Source organism: Cajanus cajan, chromosome 8, assembly GCF_000230855.2.
Source record: "Cajanus cajan strain Asha chromosome 8, NIPB_CcT2T_4, whole genome shotgun sequence".
Classification (NCBI taxonomy): domain Eukaryota; kingdom Viridiplantae; phylum Streptophyta; class Magnoliopsida; order Fabales; family Fabaceae; genus Cajanus; species Cajanus cajan.
Genome location: NC_138524.1, coordinates 1,210,435 through 1,232,723, shown reverse-complemented (window position 1 = coordinate 1,232,723; position 22,289 = coordinate 1,210,435). Strand labels below are relative to the sequence as shown.

Genomic DNA, 22,289 nt, shown 5'->3' with positions numbered 1-22,289 from the left:
TTTTAATGTTTTTCTTTAATACATTCACTTAGGTTTAAATTTTTCTTTAACGTTATTATACTAATGATACATTTTTCTTTTATTTTTTTTATAGGAGCGTTTTTCTTTAATGCTAGTATATTAGTGATTTTACTTAGGTTTAAATTTATAATTTATTTTAATAAGAAATATTTTTTAATTTTAAAATGAGATAATATTTTATAAATAACTATATAACAAGCATAAAAAATACTTTAAAAGTGTGTAAGGCCTGATCAACATATATATCAATACATACATAACTTATTAACTTCTCATAATTTATTGTTATAAACTAAAATTTTAGTTTGTGCAATGTATAAAATAGATGTTTATTTTTTATAACTATATTTATAATAAATAAATATTTAAATATATAAATTTTATTTTAATTTACAATTAATTTATATTATAATATAATAATATTTGAGAATATTAAAATTTATTTTAAAATAAAAATATATTTTAAGAATGAGGTTGGAAAAAATGTTTAAAAATGCTTTTCTTTCCAAAAACTCGACTAAAAGGTTATCATTAGTGAAAATTAATTAAAATTCTTAAAAATATTTTTGTTTAGTATAATTAATTCATTTTATATTTAGAGAAGATGAGGTATTGTTCAAATATGGAGGACTATCTTTAGAGAATCTTAATCGTTGTCATTGCTTTGATTCTTGCTACTTTTGCTTAATTCTGAAAAGTGAAAACTGAAAACTACAAGTTAAAAAGTTGCTATGCTTAAGTCTATATTATTATTATTATTATTATTATTATTTTATCTAAGATGTATTTTTATTTGGTTTGAAAAATGGTAGAGACTGGATGAATAATTTCTTTTTATTAAATCGATCCATTTAAAAATGAAATAATATCTTCATGCGTAATTTCATGCTTAAGTTGAAAAATTATTATTTTTGAATAAAAAACATAAATATAAAATAATTTGTTTTAATAAATTTAATTTTTTAATTTAAATTAAAAGGACATTGTCCACATCCACATACTTGGTTGTTCGCATTTTCCTTAACTCTTTCCTTCCTACAGAGGTAAGCTTATCACTTTTTCTTTTCCTCCCCTTTTTATGTGTTTTTTGGACGAAATCTTTTCGTCGTAACTATCATAAAATAATATAGTGGCGTAGGACAGCTCATAAAGGTTCGTTTCGTTTAAAAGTATCACTTTATTTTATTTTCAAAAAAATACATAATTAATAGTAAAATAAAACAATATTTTTTTTACTGCTTTCTGTATATTTAAAACTGAAAAAAATGATATTATTCTAAATGAAAATGAAAATAACTAGTTTATGAACCCCTGAATTTGTTTAATTAGCTATATAAGTTTTCATTTAAGGATCAATGTAGTTTGACTACATTAAAAAAATATATATACCAGTGTTGGTCAAAATTGCAATGCACACCCATGGGTGCCCACCCCAAAACAATTTGCAAATATATACACTTATTTGTGAAAAAAAAAATTATTTTTGCAAGTCATACCTTAAATATATTTTAAGAAAGTTAAAAATCTATAAATGTGTTTCTTTTATGAAATTCTAGCTTTCTCTGATACTGTCGCCCGCTAGATTTTTTCTTGCAGTTATATAAGACAATGTTTAACAAAATTAATGGTGAACTACAATTATAAAGTTTAAATGTTAACTAAAAGTTGAGAACTGAAAATTGCCAAATTAATTAATTAAATTAAATGTACTTAATAAAAACTAGTTCTTAAATTAGACAGTTATGTATATATAATAAAGTGTATATATATATATATATATATATATATATATGAGATTATTAACATATTTTTATTTTAATTTTAGTTGAAGCATATTAGCGATTTAAAAAAATTAGAAAAAACTATTATCTATAATTTTAATTAATTTATTGTAAGGATATTTTTATAATTTACTATTTAATTAAAAAATCTCATTTCTCTTTCTTTTTTAATATCTTAAATGTTCGATGCATATTCTCTTTCTTTCTATGCTGTCATTTCTCCAACCACACCACCATGACAATCCACTTGATGCAACAGTAGCAATTCCAACCTATTGATTTTGCATGTAAAATAAATGATAGAAGCAAAATTTAGTTGAAGGATCTTGATTGAAAATGAATCATTTACTTATAAAATTCTCAAAGATAACAAAATTTGATTTAACCAACTCTCAACTTTTTCAAATTTTGTTGTCAAAGTCATTATCAATTAAACAATAACAAATTTTAACACCATTTATAGCATCCACATTATCATGAAATAAGATTTTTATAATGCATTTACAACAGCATTGTCTTACAACAATGATAAGGTGACTTTGATTCTAAACAAGTAAGCACTCTAAAAGAGTTTACAATTGTTATTCAAGAAGCCCATGAAAAACAACAAGTGTAAGGAAGAACAGCAGTTTCAAAAATTCGAAGAGGATAGGGAGGGAAATGGGTTAAGGAAGAAAGAGAGTGAGTAAGTGTACACGGTATGTATGAATTGTCCTTCAATTAGTTTTTTTATTTTTATTTTAAACTCTAAATTTTAATAATAATATATTAAACTAATTTTTATCATATAAATTAAAAAAAATCTCATGCATTCAAAAATATAATTGTTGACTTATTTAAAATTAAATTTATTGGTCTATCATTGTTAATGTAAAATAAACTTAAAGACTATACGGGACTTTTACAAAAACCATACCAAACCTATAGAAAAGTCTATAATAAATAATAGATAAGACTTAAAATTTAATTTTATAGAATAAGTTTAACCTATTTATTCAAAATTTGGATTAACCTATCCTATTTCATCCCTATTTGTGAATATAAAAAAGGGTAAGAGAGAAAAATTCTAACAAAATAGTAAAGATTGATAAATTAAAATATAAACCTAAATGTTGTAATATTGTACACTTTTGTTAATAATAATTATTATTTTTTAATTCAATTAATTTGATGATCGATTGTTTTATTATTGTGAAACTTTAAGGATTTAAGAATCTTAATGAGTTTCTGTAGTTTAGAAGTGTTAGGAGTTGAGCTCAAGTTGATCAGTTAAGGGAGGGTGTATAAGGTTCTTCTTAAGAAGTGGACTTCATAAGTTCATTTCTTTAAAAAACTTAGATAAAAGTCAGAGAAAATAACTTTGAAAATCAGGGAGAATTATCTTCCCTCTTAACTTCATAGAATTCTTCCACTTTTAAGTGACCAAATGTAAATCCTTATTGGGGCAAGATTGAGTCATATGTATATAAATTGACCAGACTTAGTAAAGTACAAGGTCAAAGATCATAACTAAGTATTAGAAGGGTAGAATATTTGAAGGGTAGTCAATGAACTCATTTCATATTTAGTTATGCATGCTAAGATTAAGGTAGACTCACACCTAAGTTATGTTAACCTTGACAGAAATACTGGACTTTTATGGTTTAAATAAAGAAATTTAAAAAATCATGTTATGTTGTGCACTTCTAAGCAAATTTGTTGTTGATCTAACAAGACCAAAAAGACCACGTTATTAAGTTGGTTCGGTACATAGGATCAAACCATTTAAATTGCTCACTTGTATAGTAAGAGATATCTCAATTGAACGTGTGACGACACATATAATTGTTGTGTTGCGTATATAATGTATTGATATGTTGTAATGTTCATATGCTAGGTTGAGATGTTGATAAGTTGTTTGGTTGTGTTGTAAGTTGAAATATTGTTGTGCTGTTAAAACCTTGATAAGTTGTACTGTGTGGTTTATGTTGTTTAAGGTAAGTTTACCCTTACATATTTCCTTGTAATTGGATTGCAATGATCATATTTAATATATGAATAGGGTAAGAATAAGCTAGAGAATGAGGATTTTGAAAGTCATGTTGGAGAATTGTGTTATTGCTTGAACTACTCTAGTGTAGCTAATTTTTTACCGACAAGTGACAACCTAGACTTAGGTCTTCAATTTTAAATTATTTGTGTATGTGTGTATGTGTCTATATATTTGTGTGTAGCTCCATTAATAAACATTTATAATTTCAGTAGATTATTTTTTAACACATATATTATTGAATGTATATTTAGAAATTGTTCACATGGTAATTTCAAGATATATTGTTTATATTTTTTTGCTATAAGTTACTAAATTGTAAAGTATAAAAATTTGTCGAGTTGTTACAAATATTATTTAAAAAAAAAATCAAATTTTACTTAAAGTAATGGTTTCTTAAGATATTCAAAGAAATGTTTTTAAAATGTTGTACAAAGTGTTGAAATTAGATCCATGACCAAATTTAATCGCACAAATTTTCAGGTTAAATACGTTGTAAATTAACTTTTTAGACTTATCATAGACGTCACAACATCTAGTAGTTGACGAGAAGGAGATGACTCTACTTATCTCAAAATTGTTAAATGGTATCACCGATAAGAAAGAATCCAAATATGATATAACTTATAATTTGATAGGCAACATATAAGATGATTTAAGCTTCCATTTTATTAACTAAAAATTACGGTGCGAGAAAGAATAAACATGATTGTTATGCTTATATATACATATATATTATTTTAAAACTATTGTATTTTTTATTGCAGCATTTATGTAGAAGATTTCATGCTTTTTTTTAATTAAATTTTGTAAATTAAATTGAAGATTAAATTTTTATTTAAAAAGGATAAAATTAACAACTGTTTTAAGGATTTTTAAAAAGTATGCATAAATTGTACATGCAATACTTATAAAAATATTTATGATATAGTATATTAATTACAATTTAAAAAATTATATATTTAAATTGTTGGTATGCGAAGCAGCCCGTTTAACGTGAAAGGAATGGGCCCAAGTGTATTTGAATTTGTAGACGTAAATGCAACAAAACTGAATCAGATGGCATGGGCCGTATGTGGTTCAGTTCAGTGCACCTGCTTTGTCGTTTGCGCTTACAAATAATAAAGACACTTCAAAAGAAGAAAATAGATAAAACAAAAAGGACTTTGCAACTTGCAACCAAGGCTTGCTTCTCTTCATTTTAGAGTAAATACTCCTTCATTTTTTTTAATATTTTTTTTAAGAAGAGGCAAACGTGTTTGTATATCTTGATGGATGACTTATGTAATTATATATTGATAAATGGAATTTCGTATAGTTGTAAAAAATAAGTGTCAACATCACTGTTAACTTACGAGACTCCCAAATGGCTCAATGTGTTGATATGAATGTAAAATATTAATATTTGGCTCAATTCTTTAATTACAAATCATTGTGAGGGATAATGACAGCTTCTTGGGTGGTCTTGTGTCTAATCCAAGTCACCCCTTTTGTTTTTATGTCCAAATAAACCTTACTTTTGACCACAGCCACCAATAAAAGGTTAGGTTAGGATGCTACGTGTGAGCAAATATTTCGTTTCATTCATCAATTTAATTAATTTATGAGTTAATCACCTATGTACTGTCAGTATAATTTTTTTTTACACTGGTAATCAATTAGATTTGTTAATAGTGTCATGTCACTTACTTATTTAATTAAATTAAAATAAAAAAGGCACTATTAACAAATCTGATTAGTTGCCAGTGTAAAAACCTTTACACTAACAGTGTATAGGTGATTAACTCTTAATTTATTAGCTACATATTAGAATATTGTTTGCGCCGAAATTTGATATTTTTCGTTGATTAAACACATTATCTCTCTTTAGAGAATTTTTCAAGCCTCACATAAGATTTATCTTTATTTATGGGTGTCATTGCATTCAAAAGGTTGCATAGTTTTTGTAACACATACACCATATGTGGTCTTTCCTATCATTAGAAAAAATGGAATAAGGTTTAGAAGTAAAATGGCCTTAGATCAATTGTGGGCTGAAGAAGATACAAGACGGAAACTATGGGCCCAAAGATCCGCAATAAGCCGAACAAGGATTGGCCCAAATAAAAAATGTTAGATAAGTGGAAAACAAATAACTTGGGTGGTGACTGAAAATTGCAGTATTAATCGGAAACCTTTTGGGTAAATTTTGATATTATGATAATGTCAAAGGAGAATGACATCATTGATTAACAAATTGAATTCTGATATAGTCAAATATATGTATAATAAAATATTAAATTAAATAGAATATTTATTATTAATTTTTTAATTATTAATTATTACTATATTATATTAATTATTAATTTTAATAAGATCTAAAGTTGAATCTTGTAATTAAATAAAAGTGATTGTTTTTTTTATTTATAGTTTAATTAGTCAATATATTTAACAGAGATTAATTATCAATAAATTAATAATAATTTGCACGTTAATATCTATACTAATATATAAATGGGATACCCTTTTTGGTAACTACCTTGGTCTCCACTTTTTTGGACCATTATACCATTTTATGTTAAAATATTAGAAAAAATATTTTTTAATCAAATTTAAGAATTTGAAACTAATATATAAAGGGAATGCCATTTTCAGTAACTACCTTGGTCTCCACTTTTTTTTACCATTATATCTTTTTATTTTAAAAAATTAAAAAATATTTTTTAATCAAATTTAAGAAATTGAAACTAATGAATCTATACTAATATATAAAGGAGATACTACTTTCAATAACTACTTTTGGTTTTCATTTTTACATGAACCATTTTATCCTTTGTTTAATTTTCAATAATCTATACTAATATATAAAGGGGATACCCTTTTTGGTAACTACCTTGGTCTCCACTTTTCTGGACCATTATACCCTTTTATGTTAAAACTTAGAAAAATATTTTTTAATCAAATTTAAGAAATTGAAACTAATATATAAAGGGAATACTCTTTTCAGTAACTATTTTGGTCTCCACTTTTTTTAACCATTATATCTTTTTATTTTAAAAAATTAAAAAATATTTTTTAATCAAATTTAAGAAATTGAAACTAACGAATCTATACTAATATATAAAAGAGATACTACTTTCAATAACTACTTTTGATTTTCATTTTTACATAGAACATTTTATCCTTTGTTTAATTTTCAATAATTACTTTTTTTATGAGTAAGTTCTCATTGTTTTTCTTATTTATTTATTTTTTTCTTTTAATACAATGCAGGCACGAAGTGCCTTTTTTCTGCTAGTAGTTATAATATGTATAGTAAGATTAACTCGTATCGATGTGTTTTAAATTGATAATTATACTCCAAATCTAATCTCACATATATTATGGACCGGTTTAATAAAATCGCAATGGAAATCGGCGACCTCAACCCTGCCGTGGCAATGGACCGGCTGAGCACGGCACTCAGGCCCGGACCCTTCGTAAATAGTTTGTGCAAAAAACCGCCGGCGGATATGAATGACCTCCGACGCCGAGCAGAAAAATACATGCAAATGGAGGAGTTGGCAGAAACCCGGAATCAGGCCAGAGCCGAGGAGGGTTATAGCCGAAAAGAGCCCGGACGAGAACCAGTGAGGAAGACCAACGCCGAACCCCTAAACACCCGCCCCCCGAGAGAACCCCGCTATACAGCGTATACTCCCCTCAATGCAAGCAGGGCCAAAGTAATGGAGCAGGCTCTTGCGTCAGAAATCATGGCGATGCCGAAAAGAGCGAACACGCCCCCTAGAGCCGACAAGGCAAAGAATTGCCGATTCCACCGAAACCGGGGGCACTCCACCGAAGAGTGTTCGGCATTGAAAGACAAGATCGAGGACCTCATCAAACAGGGTCACCTCAAAAGCTTTACCACCTCCCAAGACCATGGGTCAAGGGAAAGAGAGTATTTTCGCGAAGCTCGTCCACCGAGGGACCGACGCCGCCGATCCCGTTCGGCTGAACGCCGAGACCGATCACAGCGTCCCAGGGAGGACAATGACCGAACACGGAAGGTGATCAATACAATAGCCGGTGGCTTCGCTGGAGGCGGCTCCTCCTCTTCAGCACGAAAGCGACACCTCCGAGCTATCCGATCAGTGAATAATGTGAACCAGCCAAGAATGCCAAAGATGCCACCCATCACTTTTACTGACCGAGATTTTCGTGGCGCCGATCCTGTACAAGACGATCCCATGGTAATTTCGGTCGAAATGCATAACTGCATCGTGAAGAAGATGTTAGTCGATCAGGGGAGCTCGGCCGACATCTTATATTGGAACATGTTCGTGCAACTAGGAATTCCAGAAGAAAGCCTAGAACCATATCACGAACCGTTAGTAGGGTTTTCTGGTGAAAGAGTAATGACGAGGGGGTGCATCGACTTGTACACTCGCTTCAGTTTCGACCAAAAGTCTTCCCGAGAAATCAAAATTCGTTACATCGTTGTGCATGCGAACACATCCTACAATGTCCTGCTCGGCCGACCCTCCATCAACGCACTCCGAGCCATCGTCTCGACCCCTCATCTGTGCATGAAGTTCCCGTCGAGAGATGGACAGGTAATAACCGTTCATGCCGACCAGAAGACAGCAAGAGAATGCTATCTCTCTAGCCTAAAGGTCCGTCCTGTATCCGACCCCCCGCCAACGTTGTCAGGCGTAAATGTAATAAGGCAAAGGACAACGCGCAAAGGACAATCGACAACGACTCACCCGATTCCTAACCCCGAAAACAACCCCGTCATGACCAACCAAGAGCGCTACCCGTACGGGATGCCTCGGACCCAACCGGAACCTGTGATACAGCAAGTCCAGCCGAACACCAGTCAAACTCAACCGAACTTTCAAGACGACTTGCAAGCACTTCGCGAGGAAATGGCGGCCATCCAAAGGCAAAGAGAAGCCGACGCCCGAGAGCTGGCCGAGCTACGCCGGCAGAACGCCGAGCTCCGGCATCTGAACCGAACATATGTGCCGTCCACTCCTACGCTCGTGGAAGAGTCCGCCTATCACGCCCCAACAGACCAGGTCACCCGAACCCCAGTCACTTCTTTGATAGCCAACAAGGCCGACACCACCGTGCACTCCCTAAGGCATCCTTTTTCCAGAAGAATCATGGAGGCAACACTGCTGGACCATTGGAAGAGCATGCCGATCGAGAAGTACGACGGATCCTCCGACCCAGAAGAGCACTTGAATGTTTTCTTGACTCAAGCAACTCTCTCCACTCAAGACGACTCAGCTCTGTGCCGAATATTCCCCACGTCTCTGAAAGGAAGGGCCCTGGTTTGGTTCACAAGGTTACCGAGCTCTTCCATTGACTCGTTCAACGAGCTGTCTTCCCAATTCACTCTCCAGTTCGCAACGAGCAAACCGTACAGGACGACCTCACTAGCCTTAGCGGGGGTTCGTCAAGAGAAAAAAGAGAGTCTGAGGACTTTCATGGACCGGTTTAATAAAATCGCAATGGAAATCGGCGACCTCAACCCTGCCGTGGCAATGGACCGGCTGAGCACGACACTCAGGCCCGGACCCTTCGTAAACAGTTTGTGCAAAAAACCGCCGGCGGATATGAATGACCTCCGACGCCGAGCAGAAAAATACATGCAAATGGAGGAGTTGGCAGAAACCCGGAATCAGGCCAGAGCCGAGGAGGGTTATAGCCGAAAAGAGCCCGGACGAGAACCAGTGAGGAAGACCAACGCCGAACCCCTAAACACCCGCCCCCCGAGAGGACCCTGCTATACAGCGTATACTCCCCTCAATGCAAGCAGGGCCAAAGTAATGGAGCAGGCTCTTGCGTCAGAAATCATGGCGATGCCGAAAAGAGCGAACACGCCCCCTAGAGCCGACAAGGCAAAGAATTGCCGATTCCACCGAAACCGGGGGCACTCCACCGAAGAGTGTTCGGCATTGAAATACAAGATCGAGGACCTCATCAAACAGGGTCACCTCAAAAGCTTTACCACCTCCCAAGACCATGGGTCAAGGGAAAGAGAGCATTTTCGCGAAGCTCGTCCACCGAGGGACCGACGCCGCCGATCCCGTTCGGCTGAACGCCGAGACCGATCACAGCGTCCCAGGGAGGACAATGACCGAACACGGAAGGTGATCAATAAAATAGCCGGTGGCTTCGCCAGAGGCGGCTCCTCCTCTTCAGCACGAAAGCGACACCTCCGAGCTATCCGATCAGTGAATAATGTGAACCAGCCAAGAATGCCAAAGATGCCACCCATCACTTTTACTGACCGAGATTTTCGTGGCGCCGATCCTGTACAAGACGATCCCATGGTAATTTCGGTCGAAATGCATAACTGCATCGTGAAGAAGATGTTAGTTGATCAGGGGAGCTCGGCCGACATCTTATATTGGAACACATTCGTGCAACTAGGAATTCCGGAAGAAAGCCTAGAACCATATCACGAACCGTTAGTAGGGTTTTCTGGTGAAAGAGTAATGACGAGGGGGTGCATCGACTTGTACACTCGCTTCGGTTTCGACCAAAAGTCTTCCCGAGAAATCAAAATTCGTTACATCGTTGTGCATGCGAACACATCCTACAATGTCCTGCTCGGCCGACCCTCCATCAACGCACTCCGAGCCATCGTCTCGACCCCTCATCTGTGCATGAAGTTCCCGTCGAGAGATGGACAGGTAATAACCGTTCATGCCGACCAGAAGACAGCAAGAGAATGCTATCTCTCTAGCCTAAAGGTCCGTCCTGTATCCGACCCCCCGCCAACGTTGTCAGGCGTAAATGTAATAAGGCAGATGACAGAGGGCTTGGATCTCGACCCACGCCTGGGTGAGGAGGATCGAATCGAGCCAGCCGAAGACCTTGTTCCTTTCCAACTCGGGCAAACACCCGAACATGTCTCACACATAGGATCTCAGCTGAACGAAAACGATTCGAACCAGGTGAAGCGAGCGGTTCAAGACAATAGAGACTTGTTTGCATGGAAGGCGTCGGATATGCCGGGGGTAGACCCTAGATTCCTGTGTCACCGACTAGCAGTATGTAGAGACGCTCGGCCAGTCGCACAGAAGAAAAGAAAAATGGGCGACGAAAAGAGAAAGGCAGCCGATGCCGAGGTGAAAAAATTGTTGCAAGCAAAGTTCATCAGAGAGGTCACTTACACGACTTGGCTGGCCAACGTAGTATTAGTCAGAAAAAACAATGGGAAATGGAGAATGTGCACCGACTATACCGACCTCAATAAGGCCTGCCCCAAGGATGCTTACCCACTCCCTTGTATCGACCGGCTAGTTGACGGAGCGTCCGGACACTCAATCTTCAGCTTCTTGGATGCTTATTCCGGTTACAACCAAATAAGGATGCACTCGGCCGACGAGGAGAAGACGACGTTCATAACCGAGAGCGCCAACTTTTGTTATAAAGTGATGCCGTTTGGGTTGAAGAACGCCGGAGCGACCTACCAGAGGTTAATGGACAAGGTGTTTCAGGGTCAAATCGGCCGAAACATCGAAATATATGTGGATGATATGGTAGTCAAGTCCAACTCTCTGTCCGGACACTTAGCCGACTTAGCCGAAATCTTCGGTGAGCTCCGCAAGCACAACATGAGACTCAACCCCGAAAAGTGCACCTTCAGGGTCAAAGGAGGCAAATTCCTAGGTTTCATGCTATCCGCGAGAGGCATAGAAGCGAACCGAGACAAATGCCAGGCCGTTTTAGACATGCGAAGCCCGAGCAACCTCAAGGAACTGCAGCGCCTCTCGGGAAGGTTGGTCGCCCTATCCCGATTCCTCCCACGGCTAGGCGACAAGATCAGTCCGATGACAAAGCTCTTGCGAAAGGCTTCGGCCTTCTCATGGGATGGACAATGCGAAGCCGCCTTCGCGACGTTGAAGACAACCCTGGCAACCTCGCCGACCCTCACGAAGCCTGATCCTCTGAGTCCGCTACTTGTGTACTTGGCCGTGTCCGAGGAGGCGATCAGTTCGGTTCTGGTGCAAGAAAAGGAAGGCACCCAGGCTCCTATATATTTTATCAGCCGACAGCTGCAGGATTCTGAAACCCGATACCAATTGTTAGAAAAGGTGGCACTCAGTTTAGTACATGCTTCCCGACGCCTACGTCATTACTTCCAGAGCCACCGACTTATCGTGCATACCGACTGTCCAATCGCTAAGGTATTAAGCAAACCCGAACTCGCCGGAAGGATGATGGCCTGGTCAATGGAACTCTCGCAATTTGATATTACCTTTAAGCCGAGGGGACCGATCAAGGCCCAATGCTTGGCCGACTTCATAAACGAACTTCACCCTCACGGCCAATTTGAACAACAGTGGTGGATCCTCCATGTAGACGGATCCTCAAACAACCAAGGGAGCGGGGCAGGGGTCATCTTAGAAGGCCCGAGAGGGATAACTTTAGAGCAATCTTTGCGCTTCCGGTTCAAAGCTTCAAATAACCAAGCCGAGTACGAAGCCCTATTGGCCGGATTGAGGTTGGCCGAGGACATGGGTGCATCAAGAATCAAGTGCCGCACAGATTCCAAAGTAGTGGCCGAGCAGGTGGGCGGAAATTTTCAAGTAAAGGACCACACGATGTTGAGATACTATCATGCCTATCAAAAATTGAAGGCGAATTTCCAGGAGGTGCTGGTCGAACACATCCCCCGCGAAGACAATACCCGGGCCGACCAGTTGGCTAGGTTGGCCGCAACCAAAAAGCCGGGCCACTTGAGAACGATCATTCAACAAGAGATCGACCACCCCAGCGTTGAAGCCGAGATGGTAGCAAATGTGGACGCTGAGCTAGCCGATCATGACAATCCCCCTGATTGGCGGGATGAACTAAAGGCATACCTCACCGGCGGAATCGCACCCACCGAACCGGCCGAGGCCAAGCGATTAAGAACCCAAGCCAGTAGATACGTGGTCATCGCCAGCCAGCTATACAAACGCGGTTTCTCTACCCCACTACTCAAGTGCCTAAATCCCGCCGAGGCTGACTATGTGACGAGAGAAGTGCATGAGGGTATATGCGGATTGCATTCGGGGGCAAGGACGACCGTCTCTAAACTTCTACGAGCCGGGTACTATTGGCCGACCATGAACACCGACTGTGCAGCGTTCATAAAGAGATGCCAGCCATACCAGAAACATGGCAACTTGATCCACCAACCGGCCGAGCAGTTGCATTGCATTCCCCCGGCCTGGCCGTTCGCCACGTGGGGGGCCGACATACTCGGGCCATTCCCACTTGCCAAGGGACAATGCAAGTTCCTCATTGTCGCCGTCGACCTATTCACCAAATGGATTGAAGCCGAGCCGTTGGCATGCATTTCAGCTCATCAAGTCCAGAAATTTCTATGGAGGAACATCATTACCCGGTTCGGCGTCCCGCACACTTTGGTGACTGACAACGGCCTTCAATTTACTGACCGGAAACTGAATGAATTCCTGAACAGCTTGGGCGTACAGCATAAGGTCACGTCGGTCGAACACCCGCAAACGAATGATCAGGCCGAGTCGGCCAACAAAGTCATCTTGGTAGAGTTGAAGAAACGCCTGGGAGAAGCAAAAGGGGCATGGGCCGAGCAGTTACCTGAAGTGCTATGGGCTTACCGATGCACCCCCCAGTCGACTACACAAGAAACTCCTTTTCGCCTAGTCTATGGATCCGATGCAATGATCCCAGTGGAAATTGGAGAACCTTCGTTCCGCCGAGCCCGCTACGACGAGTCGAACAACGAAGCCGAGCTTCGGGCAAACCTGGATAGCGTGGAAGAGATTCGAGACCGAGCACAAGTTGTGGCCGAGGCCACCAAACAACGTTACAAAAGAAGATTTGACAGCCAGGTAAAACCTAGAGAATTCCGCGAAGGCGATCTCATTTGGAGAGCCACAGGCGAGGCAAGGAAAGATCCGAGACAAAGGAAACTCGCCCCAAATTGGGACGGCCCCTTCCGAATCCGACACAACCTGAATAACAGAGCGTACAAGCTGGAACACCTGTCGGGAGAACCAATTCCGAGAACTTGGAATTCCTCTCATTTGAAAATGTATTACAGCTGATGTAACAGTGCACTCTTTTCCTTAGCTGACTCTTTTTTCCCTAAGGAGGGTTTTGGGTCGGCAAGGTTTTTAACGAGGCACTTCATTAATAAAAGTTCCAAAATCTCATTATATCGTTTGCAATTTCATTGTATGCCCAGGTCGAGCACTACGCATCAAAGCAGTGAAACCGACCAACCCTCGGTCGACAACGAAAAACGCACTCGCGCAACCAGGCCGAGCATTACGCACAACGCGCACCAAACCCCGAGCAATCCTCGGTCATTTGAAACGTGCACTCGCACCCCGAGTTTCCCTCCCGAGTACCCTCCTTGGCTAAGGATGTGCCTGGGCCGAGCACCATATCGACGGCGACGACACCGACCAACGTCCGGTCGACGACGAAAAACGCACTAGCGCCCCAGGCCGAGCATTACGCACAACGCGTACTAAACCCCGAGCAATCCTCCGTCAAGTTTGAAACGTGCACTCGCACCCCAGGTTTCCCTCCCGAGTACCCTCCTCGGCTAAGGACGCGCCTGGGCCGAGCACCATATCGACAGCGATGACACCGACCAACGTTCGGTCGACAACGAAAAACGCACTTGTGCCCCAGGCCGAGCACTACACACAACGCGTATAAACAAACATTACGCACAATGCGTACTAAACCCCGAGCAATCCTCGGTCAAGTTTGAAACGTGCACTCGCACCCCAGGTTTCCCTCCCGAGTACCCTCCTCGGCTAAGGACGCGCCTGGGCCGAGCACCATATCGACGGCGACGACACCGACCAACGTTCGGTCGACGACGAAAAATGCACTCGTGCCCCAGGCCGAGCACTACACACAACGCGTATAAACAAACACGACGCGCGTCGAACACCGTCATAAATCACAAAATCTGACCTCTCAGCCACACACACAACTCGGTTTATAATCGTTGAACACTTGTAAACACGGAAAGTTCATTCAATTAAGTACAAGTATTGCCGACCACAGCGGCTACTTACAAAAAATATATCTACCGGCGCCGATGGCCAAGTTACAAAAAGGCACTAACGGCCCAGTTACAAAAAGCAAGCAAACCTACTCTACCAGAATCGGTTCCTACACTACGGCCGAGACGTCCGGATTACCGTCACCTACCACGTCTATAATTGGGTCATCTTCCTCCGTAGACGGAGGTACCGGCGCATGCGTAGAGATGCCTCGGCGGGGAGCCTCGTCATCAGGGCTGGCTCCTTTCGGGAACTCGGCATAACTGATGTACTTACCCCCGTAAAAATCTCGGCCGACGTCAAAGTTAAAGTCAACCAGGATCTCGCAGAAGTACTGAGCTTGTCGGACCGCTTGATGGAATCCCGCATCATGTTGTTCGAGGATCTTTTCAGTGGCCTCGGCTTTGAGTTTGGTATGCGCCTCAGTCAACCGAGCAATCTCAGCCGCCGCAGCCGCGGCCTCAACTTTCATCCTCTGCACTGACAACTTCAAGTCATCGCCTCCCTCCTATAGCCATCGGCCGATATCTTTAGTTCGTCGGCTGACTCTGTGACTTTAGCATTCGTAGCCAAGGCCTCCTTCACTGTTGCCTCGGCCTCCTTTAACCGGGTCTGAAGTCGCTCAGTCGAGACCGCCGACCTCATCATCACGTGCTTGGCTACCAGCGAAGTCCGCACGTCGAGCTCGCAAAAGAGCTTGTACTCAGCCTCCATAGACATACCCTCCAAATACTGGAGCCCTCCTCCGGTAGCGAGGTCAGGGCTAACCAAGTTCTCGGACTGGACGGTGTTGAGAATTCCGTTAAAATACTTTTGTTAATATTTGTAAATTTGTTTAATTCTATCAACGGTCTCAAACACGGCAAGTATACCGGCCGTTCAAGTAGTAAAAATATCGTATCCACAGGGATTAGAAGGTAATATAAGCATTTATTGACTATTCGTGACTAAAGAATAATTCCAATTTCATAGTTTGTGCAGTGAATGCAAAGTTGTGACTATTGGAATGAAAGCTGTAAATAAATATTGTTTTGTGAGTGGAAAAGGTAAGGAATGGTATTGTGGTATTGTGAGGTTGTGGGGGTCAGATTTCACCGAACGTAACACTAATGTATCCTTAATCTCTTGTTGAATTCATTGCTTAGTCAACCCATAAGTTTACTCAAACCTAATCCCTTAGAGAAAGAGCCTAGGTGCGGATATTGAATATCAATCCCTTGAGTACCCAATACCTACACCCGCATTACGGGCTAGGGTTTAAGACTACTAATGGGTCAAGCTCTATCCCTAGATACAATCTCCACTAGGCATATGTTCCAGAACTAATTTCAAAGGTATTTCCCAATACTCAATGGAACCTTAAATCATGCAAAGGGTGATCAATCCAAAGCAAGCATTAAGCAAAGAAACAAACACAACAATGAATGAAACAACAAATATATATATCATTGAAAACGTAAGGATTACAATAGAGTATGTTGGCTACATCTAACCCCACAAAATGGGTGAAACCACTCAACAAAGAGGGCAAATACAAAATAGAGATGAAAGGAGGATGAAGAACCGAAGGAAAGATCCGCACACGGACGATCCCAAGCCCTGGGAATCCCTTCCGCAGCTCCTGGAGGTGCCCAATGTGAGAATGGAGAGAAAGATCCCCGAAAATGGCTTCAAATACGAGCTTGGGAGATCAGATTAGGGTTCCGCGCCCGGCGCACAATTCTTCGCGCCCGGCGCAAGTTCTTCCAGAGAAGTCAAGCACTCTCTGTCTCAACACAAGCCCGGCGCAATTCCTTTTGCGCCCGGCTTAATATAACTGGCAGAGATGAAATACTCTGTTTTTGTCACGCCCAACGCAGGTTATATTGAGCCCGGCGCAGAACCTCTTCTCTGCTCCTTAGCTTCTTAGGTTTCCAATCCTAAGAGTCTTCAACTTTCCACTCTTCCTCAATACCTGCACAAAAAATGAGGTGGATTAAGGTATTGTTAGATGAATTTGGGTTAGTTATATCTGCACACAAAATGAACCAAAAAGAGAACAATTATATTGCAATGGTTCAAAGGATGAGTGGAATTTGTTCAATAAGCCTCATCCAAAAAGAGGTAAAATTGAGACTTAACAGACGGCCGGGGCCAAAAAATTTGACCCTGCAACAACAGCCGGGATAGCAAACCCCCCACATCCGGACTGTTCCAGCGTTATCTGTTTTTGGCGCTTGGAGGAGGTGCCCGGCTGCTCAGTTTCCACGTTCGGGTCGATCTGACGTGGCCGAGAGGTCCTGGTCCTCTTTCTCTGGTCGGCCAAGGGAATTATTACAGGCGAGGGCTTATCCCTCGCAATCCTCAATCCTGACTTCGCTGGTGGCACCTTTCCACTGGCCTTAGCATCCTTGGCTCGCTTGGCGAGCATGGCGGTCACGTCGAGGTCCCCTCCGGCCATCAGTCCTGCAACGAAAGAAGTTTTAACATCAATTCAAAACACTGCTACACTACTGAAGCCTAAAACACATACCTAGCAAGGCCATCTCGAAGTGAGACGTCTCGAATACGTCCAAGAGGCCTCAGACAGGTAGGCCCTTCGGCAAATTATTAAGAAGCTCCACAATTTCTTTATCCTCGGCGGGGAGCTTGGAAAAAGGTATCGCTTCGAAGCGCGTCGGCCGCCTCGTCCAATAGAAGGGGAATAACGGATTGTCCTCCCGGTCGAAGAAGCAATTTCTCAGATCCGAACCCCAACGAACCTTAAAGAACCCACTCTTAAATCCCTTATAAGAGGAGGTGAATGCTCGGAGAAATCCACGCTTCGGCACTCGAGCTAACGACACCCATTTCACCGGCTTGCTCGGCCAGCAAATGTAATAATAGAGGAAGGCAAGGGGTCGAGGTGTTAGACCGAGGCATAAGCACAGATTACGGAACGCTTGCATAGCTGCCCAAGCATTAGGGTGTAGCTGGGTCGGCGCCACGTTCAAAGCACGGAGGACCCCCATCTGGAAATCATCGAAGGGCAATGTCACGCCGAGATCCTCAAACCAACACATATAGGCGTAGAAATAGTCGTCCTCATCGGACCCCCGCTCCAAGAACACGAAATCGGTGTTCGGCCCATCGTCCTCGCACGCCTCGGCAAGCAACGAGAACTCGTCCTCCCCACTCCCAAAACATTTCTCTAAAGACACGAAAGTATCCAACAACTCTTGGTCGGACAACTTTGAAAAGTACACACCGACCTCTCCGTCCACCCATTCATACCCGGGCATCTCCACCGTGCCGTAATCAATCTTCACCTTTGGCTGAGTCCTCGGAGCGGCCACGGCTTTGCCCCGACCATCACCAACCACTACCAAAGCATCTTCGATCGCCTCGGCGTGAGTCACCCTAGCCGGAACGCTTTGTTCGTTGACCCGTCCGAAACCCCTATCATCCACCTCGGTGGCTCGTGCTAAGGCCACGACCAATGTCAATGGGGGTGATACTTCTATCACTTCGTCCCCATTATCCTCCTGCTCGGCAAAATCGGAAGGAAACACCACTTCACATTGTAAGGGAGGCAACCGTGATATTTCACTTGAACCTGATTCCTCTCGATCAGACGAACAGCCCGACGCCTCTGAAGATGTGCAAGTCCTACCCGAGGAATAATCCTTGTCCATTTATTAAGCAGAATAAAGAATACAAAATTTACCTTTGATCGGTTTGCTCGATTACTTCTGAAGTCGAGAGCGGTCGGAAAATTTACAACATGTAAATTCACCAGCAACCCCCCTCCTATTTATAGGCAAGGTGAATGGGGGAGGTGAAAAGGCGTCCCGACATCCTAGCCGTTCGATTTAGGTCATCCAACGGTCCAGATTTAGTAACCGTTGGACCCGTAACCGCTAGGGCTAACCTGGCAGGCCACATCCGCCGAGGCCTCGGCGCAAAACCTAATAGCTTGGAACCTCGGCTTAGACTTCGTCCATCGAAGTCCTCGGCATATCCCCATCCTTAAACCTCCGCCTACATCCCCCTCACGTGATGTCAGAGGTCTCGGCCTACATTTATCTCGGCTTCAACGCTGATCGCCCCACGCGTCAGAGGGTTCGGCCTAAGATCTCTCTCACGTGATGTCAGAGGTCTCGGCCTACAGTTATCTCCGCATGAGATCACAATAATCACTCCACGCGTTAGAGGGTTCGGCCTAAGATCTTTCTCACGTGATGTCAGAGGTCTCGGCCTACAGTTATCTTGGCATGAGATCACGATGATCGCCCCACGCGTCAGAAGGTTTGGCCTAAGATCTCTCTCACGTGGTCAGAGGTCTCGGCCTACAGTTATCTCCGCATGAGATCACGATAATCGCTCCACGCGTCAGAGGGTTCGGCCTAAGATCTCTCTTACGTGATGTCAGAGGTCTCGGCCTACGTTTATCAGCATGGAATCACGATATTCACTTCACGCGTCAGAGGGATCGGTCTAGCTCTCCCTCACATGGTCAGAGGTCTCGGCCTACGTCTCAATCACCCGAGGCCCTGACCCAAGCTATGCCATGCCGAGACTTATCAAAACCACCCCTGCCTCTCCGGCGATGACCAGAATGTCACACGGTTCTTACCGTCTTCGTCTTTCACATCCTCGACGCTACGGGGGTTGTATACCGTATGGGGGCCAATATGGCCGAACACCCGACCCCTCGAATACTCGGGTCGAACACCCGACCCTCCGAATACTCGGGCCGAACACTCGACCCCTCGAACACTTGGACCGGATACCCTCAAACACTTGGCCGAATACCCTAACATACCGATCACCCGAGAATCGAACGGAGTACGTCGGTATGCTCGGCCAAAACCATGTGCCGGCCCCAAGATGATCCCAAAGAGCTTAATTAACGTAATACATTGGATTAGCCCCCTAATTTCCCGGGGCCCAGTCCCTAATCACGGCCCAATAAGAAGTCCTATAAATAGAGTCCCAACGAGGTACGTAACTAACTTTCAACTACCGCATTTATTACGCCGAGCACTTACTTGAGCGTTGGAGTGTCTTTGCAGGCACACCCCCCCCACATCGGACTACCCGGATAGAAACGAGAAGACCGAGACCTAAGATCCGACCCGTTACAACAAGGATAATTGAAGTGTGTTTCCTAACACAGGAACATATTAATATAACGATTCATGATTTTTAAATTTTCAAAGTTTAAGAAGAAACAAATCACATAAAAAGCGTGGAATTTTGAGGATAAAAGAAAAACGTGGAGTTGATGCAGCTGTCAGCATTCTTAATTTTCTTTTATGGAACAGTAGTAAACATCATTTGAATGTACTAATAGCCATGAATTACAATGTTGTAATTAATAGGTTAAAAAATATATATTTTTTATATAATTTTACATACCTTATTTTTTATTTTTATATTTAAAATAATTTTTTAAATTTTATATTTATATTTTTTAATCATTTTTAATTTTTAGTTTAAGATAATCTTTTTCTTTCATTCTTAAACTTGAATTTTTTTAATCATTTTAGTTTTTTTTAATACTAATTCTTTTATATTAACGTGATATATGTTAATTTAATAAAAAAAAATATCTTAACAATAAATGTCATAAATAAAAATATAAAAAAGACATAAAATATCAAAATTTCAACAAAATAAATTCGACATCAAATAAATAAAATAAAATAAATATTTCTTTCATATCAATACTAAAAAAATAATATTAGAAAAAAATTAATAATAAAAAATAAAATAACTAAAAATCTATAAATATAAAAATTAAAAAGTATATATTAAATTATAAGACTTAAAAAATTTTAAAAAATAAATATAAAAATTAAAAAATGTATTATAAACTATAAAAAAAATTTAAAATAAAAAAATGAGAAAAAAAAATACCCTAATGAATGACATGGAACTAGACAAGATTGATGATGGGTCACACTCACATGGCATAACAAAATTGGGCAACAGAAAATCAAAAACAACAGGACGCGACTCACCGTTGAGAAGGGAAGATCAAATGCTGCACCCGTCTTTTTCTTCTCTTTTTTTTTTTTTGGTAATAGTCTTTTTCTTGTCTGGGATCGTTTTTCTTAATTAACTACTTTCTATATTTATTCAAAAATATTAAAATTATTAATATTTATTGGATCAGCTATTATCGTATTTAATCTTTAAATTTCAAGATCTTGAATTTCATTAATTTTTAATATTATTTCTTACTATTTAAATTTTAAAAATAAAATAATACAAAAATTATATATATAAAAAAAAAGGTATCAAGAGGTACAAATATTCTTAATTACTTATTGTCTCATAAAATTGTGGTCCCAATTTTATTTTCACAAAGAGGGAATCAAATTTATTTTGTTTGCGTTGGTCTATTACTGCATTCATTTCTATATATAAAAAAGAATATATTTGTTCTAAAAAAAAAAGTTACAGAGTATATTAAATAACATTACTCAAAAATCAATGAATAATTTTTTACAGCTAACGAGCATAATTGCGATATCAGAGATTCAATAAATGTAATCACTTCTGTGAAAAATAAATAGATAATCTATTAATATGCTCATATTAAATTAAAGATATAAAAAAGTATTAATTTGTTATTTTCCCACACCTGCGTAATTAACAAGTTTAGTTCATTGTTGTTGATGAGTACATAACATAATGATGTTACAATCACTCAATCCAATCACTATACAAATTCAAATTCTCACTCTTTCTGGTCAAAATCTCTAGATTGATCTAGGTTTAACCAAATTATGTTCCATCAATCACGTATATTTACCCTATTATAAAATTTAACATGCATCTAACTAATCAATGTAAATATGATAAAAGCATAGCTAATAGTTAATTAGGCATGGCAACGAGTAGGGATGACAAATATACCCGTATCCGTGGGTAATACTCGAACTCGTCCCGATTTTGATGGGAAATACTTGATTTGACCAGGTATGAGTACGGGTATGGGTAAAACCCGATATATTAAATCGGGTACGGGTACGGGTATGTACCTACCTGCCCCGTACCCGTACTCGTACCCGTACTCGTACCCGTACTCGTACCCGTACCCATTTTTAATTTAATAACCACTTTCAATTTAATTATATTAAAGAATTTTAATATATTTTTTATGTGTGATTATTTATTATAATATGAGATAAAGAAATAACCTAATTATAATTATAATATAATTAAAAAACAATTTAAAAATATTATATTTAAAAATAAAAAAAATTTCACGGGTACGGGTATGGGTACGTGTATACCCGATACCCGACGGGGACGGAGATGGGGATGAAAATCACATACCTGACGGGTACGGGTACGGGGACGAGGATGAGTTTGGCTCGCGGGGACGGGGACGGGTATCATGAAACCCGTACCCGCCCCGCCCCGTTGCCATCCCTAGCAACGGGGCGGGGT

The 22,289-nt window shown here is 40.3% G+C and overlaps 1 protein-coding gene across 1 annotated transcript; it reads left to right on the top strand.

Annotated features, from left to right (window-relative positions):
* The first annotated feature begins 7,217 nt into the window (after positions 1-7,217).
* Positions 7,218-13,889, top strand: LOC145950738 (uncharacterized). The gene has a single exon (XM_083062426.1). The coding sequence runs from the start codon at positions 7,218-7,220 to the stop codon at positions 13,887-13,889; it is 6,672 nt and encodes a 2,223-aa protein (XP_082918552.1).
* Positions 13,890-22,289: the final 8,400 nt, after the last annotated feature.

What these genes read in the sequence shown, in the direction of transcription:
- LOC145950738 (XM_083062426.1), top strand. Translation starts at nt 7,218, where the DNA reads ATGGAAATCGGCGACCTCAACCCTGCCGTGGCAATGGACCGGCTGAGC.